An 8,011-nucleotide genomic window follows, 5' to 3' on the forward strand; every position below is an offset into this window, starting at 1 on the left:
ACCTCATTTGAAGAGTTGACTCATTGGAAAAGACTCTGATGCTGGGAGGGATTGGGGGCAAGAGGAGAAGGGGACGACAGAGGATGAGATGGCTGGATGGCATCACTGACTCGATGGACATGAGTCTGAGTGAACTCCGGGAGTTGGTGATGGACAGGGAGGCCTGGCGTGCTGCGATTCATGGGGTCTCGAAGAGTCAGACACTACTGAGCGACTGAACTGAACTGAACTGAACCTGTTATCACCAAAAGAATTAGTAAAACTGCATGCTCCCTTACGTGTTTGTAAACAGACATCTAAAAGTTTTATCGGACGGTTACATATCTGCAAAAGTTTGATTTCCTTATATGTAAGTTTATTATATATTTCTGAAGACCTTGGATCTACTGCTTTAGCTCATTTATGAAAATGTCCAGAACATAACCTAATTGTCAGTCAGTCTTCAGTATGAACACAGTGAAATCAGACTGATTTTGTCTCTAAGTGCATGAAGGTGTGCCTGTGAAGCATTCCCACTGCTGAGTTTTAATTCTAAGGTGGGTGGATAGGCAAGGTGGCTTCAGAGCTTTGTCATGAGTTTGCTGTTCTGATAAAATAAGCCAAGGTCCCCAACAGTATTTTTTACAGAAGCTCTCTGCTTTGCTCTCCTTTTCTTTGGTCCTTAGAGAAACATTTTTCAACCCTTGCTGATAGGTGAATGAGTGAGACAATCTTTTCTTTTTTTAAATAAAGCAGAAAAAAAGCAATTGTTAAAGAGAAGAAGCACTAACAGACCCAGACACTTCCTTAAGCAAATTAGTTTAGGAAGATAAGGATCTGTATGTGCCTGTGTGCTCGCTCAGTTGTACCAACTCTTTGCAACCTCATGGACTGTAGCCCTCCAGGCCCTTCTGTCCATGGGATTTTCCAGGCAAAAATACTGGAGTGGGTTGCCATGTCCTCCTCCAGGGGATCTTTCAACCCAGGAATCAAACCAGCTTCTCCTGCACTGGCACGTGGATTCTTTACCACTAAGCCACTGGGAAGCCCTCAAGATCAGCAGATTTCTTTAAAGCTAGCAGTGCCTGATACTCCCAGGAAAATCCTCTATACATCCAGACCCCATTTGACTTCAGAGCCTCTGAAAATCTAGGCTTTAGCACTGTGCCATCCATATGGTAGCCACTAGACATGTTGCTTGCTTACATGAAAATCAAAGACCTTAAAAATACCATTCCTCAGACAGATGACACATTTTAAGTGCACAAAAAACACATGTGGCCAGTTACCATATTGGATAGAGCAGATACAAAACATTTGTATTGTCACTGAAAGGTCATTTGGACAGCACTGGTCTAAAAAAATGCAGGCACAGATCAGTCTGACTATTCTTCTAAGACTAAATACAGGAAGGTGAAGACACACAAAAACGGAAGTAAATAAAAATGCTGCTGCTGCTGCTGCTAAGTCGCTTCAGTCGTGTTTGACTCTGTGCGACCCCATAGACGGCAGCCTACCAGGCTGCCCCGTCCCTGGGATTCTCCAGGCAAGAACACTAGAGTGGGTTGCCATTTCCTTCTCCAATGCATGAAAGTGAAAAGTGAAAGTGAAGTCGATCAGTCGTGTCCGACTCTTCACGACCCCATGGACTGCAGCCTTCCAGGCTCCTCCATCCATGGGATTTTCCAGGCAAGAGCACTGGAGTGGGGTGCCATTGCCTTCTCCAAAATAAAAATACTTATGAATTTGAATCTTATGTTTTGCTTGCCTAGAAATATTTTCTACTCCAATCTGCCAATTAGAACTCTACAACTTAACAGTATAGTACATGTGATTGAATTTTACAATTTGGGAAGCTTTAATGTTTTTAACATAGTTATTTTTGAATAAAGTATAACGGAATTTAGTGCCTGCAACTAAAGCAAACAAACTGCAACTTGAGAGGAATTACAGAATACGAGGAGAGAATTCAAAATACTTAAAATCCTACATTCTAAGGAAAAATAAATTACTTACATGCTGTAATGCTTTCATTGCCTTCAACTGAGGCTCCGCCCAGGAAAAATATCTCAGTAAATCAACCACCTGAAAAGCAAAGAACTAATTTAGCTCTACCGACAACGTGTTTGCAAACATTTCTACAAGATTTATTTCTGTACTCTGAATCGTTATTCAAAGTGTGCTGCTGGGCCCAGATGACGAGGCATAAGCATGACACCAGAGTTTAGACTGTGAGGCGGAGTAGCCACGTGCAGCTACTTACATTTAAATCAAGTGAAACCAAATCAAAGAGAAAACTCAGTTCCTTACTGGCATAAGCCACATGGTAAGGGAGGGCTCAACAGCCGTGTGCAGCTGGTAGCTACCATCGTGGTCAGTGCAGAGAGAGAGCATTCCCACTGCCGCACACAGTCTTGGACTAGAAATAAAGGAATGTATAAGGCAGGGAAAGAAGAAAGTACCTGGAGAAAAAGAAAGTTGGAAAAGTACTAGATGGACATAAAATGTTCGCTTAGGAATATAAAGATACAGTATGAATAGAAAGCTTTAAAACATTTAGTGGAGAAGGACAGTTTTAATCATAGAAAAAGGTCTTCAGTAGTGTGGGTTAGTGGTGGCCCACTAACTTCTACTCTCTAACTCAGATGTGGAGAACATACTATTCTGATTTAGACCACAGATCTATTCTCTAAAAAGGTGAGAATTACCCTGAATCATGCCAGCAGCTTCTAAATAGTAAGTCACTTTGAGAGCACAGCCAGCCAGGCTCTCTCGTACTACCACCAGCCAAGTTCAAGTGAATGAGGGAGACACTGTGCCATGGCCAGGGAGAGGTGCACAGAAACCACAGCACTGCAGTCTCCGGGTTCACCGCTTCCAAGGACACCCCAAAAGGAACAACAACAAAGACTCAGGATGAGAGGATAATGAAATCTGGGTTAATGAATTCTTTTACTCTGAGTTCCTCAAAATGTTACGGGTTCAATTATTCCACAAAGCAAAGTTAACACTAGAAAATGGGGTGGTATGTAAAGAAGAGTAAAAACACTTCTCACTCCTCACTGAGAGATACATAAGTAGCCAACAGTTATTGTACTTTCTATACAACTTGATAAGAGAGCATGTCCTTCCTTTTATGGGAATAATGTTTTTACTACACACAGTGAATGCTACCCGGGACTACACCAACCATAGGACTTTATAAACTATCATGTCTGATACAGGATGGGAGATATGCTTTATAGTAAGTAGGCTTATAAGACCACACTTGGGAAATAGCTTGATAAAATTTTTAATGACTGTAGCAAAGTCATTAAATTTCTACTATGGGAAGTTTTCTACAAAATTTCACACGTATACACAGAAACACATACAAGAGAAGGAAAGAAAAGCTATCAGCTATGTAAAATTACAAATCTTCCTGAAACATTTATGTTTAAAAAAAAAGCACTGTGAAAAGTTATGGGACATCTGGAAACCACTCATTAAACAGGTAGCAACATGTGCAAATCACAGAGTAGCTCTCAGGAATTTAGGAGGCAGAACTAGTCTTAATGTTATTCCAGTTTTGAAAGTCTTGAGAAAGAGATGAAAAGTTGGGGCATTTACTTACTAACTCAATCTACAGTTTCATCCACTGTCTACCTTACTCATGTTCCCACCATTTCCCAGAACTGTTCTCCAGATGTACATTTTTATTTCTGCTTCGTATCTCTATCAAGTATTTTCCAAGTATTCCTTGGAAATCCAGCTGTCTCCGCATGTGTGTACATACACGCAAACTTACTTTTCAAAATCAGCAAACTCCTAAAGTTGGGTGAAAGTTTCCACTAAACAATCCCACTTGATAATATCAGTCTTCTGGAAGATACAGAAACTACTTATTAGACACTATTTCTTTTTCTTATTCGTGGCTTCACATAAGAACATATATTACCATTTGTTCCAAGTTGTATAAATTGCAGTGAATTCTGCAATTACTGACTCATAAACACTGTACAAATTTGGGTATGTTAACTGTTAGAAGTTTACAGACATGATACTGTGCTCAGAATATAAACACTTTGAACTGTGTTTTTCAGACACTGCATTTTAAAATCATTTTAGCATATGATATCGTGATGAAAGTGGGTATGCTTATAAAATATGCCAACTATAAATTATGTAAAGTTTTCTGTTAAAACCAAAAGCTTCTAAAGTTCCTGAATAAACAGAGCAACAAAGTAAAAGCAATTCTGAACTTGATCAGTAGGTAAATAAGTAAAGGCACTAATCAGAACATCACTGTTAAAAAAATATATTAAAAAAAAAAAGCTTTTGCTTAAATAAACAAAAGAATACCTGTTCACTAGAGAAATATCCGTGTACATATTCAATCGCTTTTAATTTGTACTCTGTCAAAACAGCCTAAAAACACAGAAAAACAGAATAAATATATGTAAGCAGAACAGCAATATGCATACATGAAAGTTGCCTATGCAACTCAAACAGCGGCAGACCTTCTGTAGCCCTGAGACAAGGAGGCTGATAAAGTCACCATGGTGATGTGACATTCTACCTTTGGGGTTCCATGCTGTTAGGGATACAATTAGACACCAGGAAAACCCCTGGCCTCCCTACTCACTCCTACAAAGGAAAGGAGTAGAATTTTAACAGATAAGATTCTACATTAATAGAAATTAAGTATTCCTGTAAAAGTGATTGCAGTTTTAAATCACCCCAAACTCAACCAAACCATCATTTTTAAAGTTAAATGTACTAGCCATTATTCATTCAGCAGATAATTATTTACTGCACACCTATATGCACTAACTGATAGAAACACATGCGTAAAACAAGGTCTAGTCCAGGCTCTCAGTGTTTCTACTGAGATAGGAACCTAGATGCCAACCCGTGTGCCTGCCACCAACTGGCAGTGTGGTCTCTGGGAGGTATTTTAATTGCCCTGAGAGCCTCTTCACCCACAGAAGGGAACACCAATCACTACCCACCTCAGGATTAAAAGAGTCAAGAGTAAATGTGACACAAGTTCAGAGGGAAGTTTGTGGCCTTGACGCAGCACCATCTAGAGCCACAGGAAATCATGTATGATTCTCCTGGCAACTACATGCTAAGCTTAGAGATGGAAATAGCAGACTGTCACAATCTGGTAACAACCACTCATTAAAAATCCACTAATCCCCTTTGTATGGTGCCAGATCATAACTAGATTTACTGTAGGGGTCACTTTCTAGTATATAGGAATATGGACAGTACTAGTATATAGTACTTTCTAGCATATAAAAATATGGTCAATCATACCCCACCCCCCAAATGAACTAATCCCTTTGCATTCATTCCAGAGCAATCATAATTGTACTTTCTACATGCATCATGCTGCTAGAACACCATGACCAGTCAACAAAGAAACATGCAGGGAGCTCAGTAGTTGAATTTTCATGAAAAAGGGAAAGGAATGGGATTCTGGATAATGTACTCTTGGGAGTTTATTATTGCCATTACCGGACACAATCAAGAGCAAGTTTCTGGCCCAAATCCTGGACTATGTTGATGCCAAGTCATGTCTTAATTCTTTTATCAGCACTGGAGAGGCCCAGCTGTATCCCCAAGCACAACACCATAGCTGGAGTCAGAACCCCTGACCTTGAACACTGAACCCCCTCCCTTATCAGTTGGGTAACTTTGAGCTGGCTAGTTAACCTCCAGAGACTAGAAGTGCCATCTGTAAAATGAGGGGTATAGAACTCACATCTCCAGAGCTATTCGGCAGATTAAATCAAATAACGCGTGGAGGAAGTACTTGGAACAAGCACCCTCTAAGTGCTCAATAATGAATATTATTATTAGCCTCTTCTTAGAAAGCAGATTACATATTGCTTTCCCCCCTCCTTTCTTCTTCCTATTTCTTTTTCTAGTGTCTTCTTACATGCCTTTGTTTTTAAATGACAATAGTGACAGCTAGTATTACCTACAGACATAATGCTAACACTCAGGAAGAGATTACCTGGTTTAAACTGACTTACAAAGTCTGAGAGCAATTTTGAAAAGCCAACAGTAAATCTCATACTTAGATACACTATATTTTTATCCTATTTTAATAACCTAGTACTATGTTGATGTATCTAATTATTCGGCACAGGCAGAAAAAGATACATCTTGATTTCAGACCAGAAATAAGGGACTTATGTTATGAATTTGACTTTAATCTCTAGAAAAGTTCCTATTCCTTTCATTAGTATTTACCATGTCATCTTTCCACAATTTAGCAGGGAGAGAATATACAAACCGACACCCTAGAGCTTCCAAAAGAAATCGACTCCTCTCCCTGAACAAATTGTTTTCTCATAGACAGTAGTTTAACATCAGCTCATTAACAAATTGTGGCAAATTCTAAGTATGTACTCAGCAGGCTGACCTTTTATTGCAGATTTTTTTGGGGCAAATTGGATTTGCAAAAGCAGAAATTTTATTTTGATTCAAAAAAAGAATACTCAATAGCATTACAAATGTAGCCTAACATGCAAATTTGAAAAAAAAAAACATTAACAAAGGATGAAGGAAAACAGCATTTTGCCTTATACAGAATGAAGAAAAACAGGCAATTTTATTAATAATTTCACATGCTGAAATAAATAATAATCACCAGTGCACAAGGTAACAAGTCTTTCCGCCTCAGTCAAGGGTCTTGAAAATATGAAAATGGCGAGGAAACAGCCCTGACATTCTAAGCAAAGGACCCTGTATTAACATACGAATGGTCTGTCAGTATTTTCAGGTTTAATTTTGTAAAGGCTTAACTTTTTGCGCTTAAAATACTGTTAAAGCCTCAAGGCTACATTCCAATTCTTTTAAATTTTTTGCTGTCTGGTGGGATGTAGGCTACAATAGTCTCAAAACGAAGCAAAAACCTGGCAAGCAGAAGGAAAAAAGTTTTGAAATGCGAGTTATTTAAGTCCATTCCTAAGAATCTGCCTTTAAGCTTAATGCCACACTTTTTATTAGGATACTAATTTTGTCCTGCCGAGGCAACAGTCTGCTTACACTCAAACTTAAAAATCCTGTCATCATAACCACCGTTAAATAAACTTTCTACGTATTTTTAGTTTTCAGTCAATCTTACTGAAAGATGAGGAAATCGGTTTAGAAATACGAAATCACTTATCCAAAAATACAGTGATTCAAGATTTGTAGGGCGGGCTTGGGAACCGAGGGCTCTAAATATAAGCTCCGCAATACCGGTCTGATTCTCGAGCAGTTTGGAGTTAGCAAAAATCTCCGTTTCGTATCGTGAAACGTATCAAGATATAAACTCCTACCACTAGACGTTAAAATTCCAACCAGTTTTGCAACCCTTATATCCGTATTTTACACAATCTGCTCGCAGTTCCCCAAAAAGGACAAATCATGAGAATTCGTAACTCAGAGATTGAAGGAATTAAGTGCAATTACCTTTCTAATTTCATCCAGCACCATTTCAAAGGACTTTTTGTCCATCTTGACTACTATCTCGACGAGGTTTTAACAGTTACAGTTTCAATTACAAAACGATCATCCCCGGTCCGCTCCGAGAGTAAAAAATGTTTCCAGCTAAGGAAAAAGACTCGAGGAGCAGGAGGAAGGTTGCGCAAGAGGTAGAGGACTTCAAAGTCTGCAAAAATTTCTAAAAATGGGGACTTATAAAAACTTTTTATTAAAAACAAAACAAAACCCGTCAGGCTTCCCCGGCTTCTTTACACAAAGCTTCAGGACCGCTCGGGGAGGAGCCGGGTCCTCTGAGTCCCGCAGAGAAAACCCGGCGTTCGGCGGCCCGAGGCAGAGCGTCTGTCCCCGCAGCGCAAGGCCAGGCGCCGCCGGAAGAAGATCGGGGAAGCAGCCTTCCCGGGGGTAGCGGCCCGAGAAGCAGAGGCACCCGCGCCCCGAATCCTGCGGCCGGCGAGGAGGGAGGCACCAGCTTCTCGGCCCGCACCAGCGCCTCGGCTGCCCCTCACCGCGGCGAAGCTGGCCTCATGGCCCAGCTCTCGCTCACTCCCCG

The 8,011-nt window shown here is 40.2% G+C and overlaps 1 protein-coding gene across 1 annotated transcript in view; it reads right to left on the reverse strand.

The window, feature by feature from the left end:
* Positions 1–8,011, reverse strand: part of PROSER1 (proline and serine rich 1) — a 31,551-nt gene extending 23,540 nt beyond the window's left edge. The window contains exons 1-3 of the mRNA XM_010835729.1: positions 7,429–8,011; positions 4,321–4,386; positions 1,996–2,064 (exon numbers count right to left, since the gene is read on the reverse strand). Of these exons, the coding sequence (XP_010834031.1) occupies positions 1,996–2,064; positions 4,321–4,386; positions 7,429–7,473 (180 nt within the window). The 5' untranslated portion in view covers positions 7,474–8,011. The remainder of the gene's footprint in view (positions 1–1,995; positions 2,065–4,320; positions 4,387–7,428) is intronic.

Source organism: Bison bison, unplaced genomic scaffold, assembly GCF_000754665.1.
Source record: "Bison bison bison isolate TAMUID 2011002044 unplaced genomic scaffold, Bison_UMD1.0 scf7180017864048, whole genome shotgun sequence".
NCBI classification, from domain to species: Eukaryota; Metazoa; Chordata; class Mammalia; order Artiodactyla; family Bovidae; genus Bison; species Bison bison.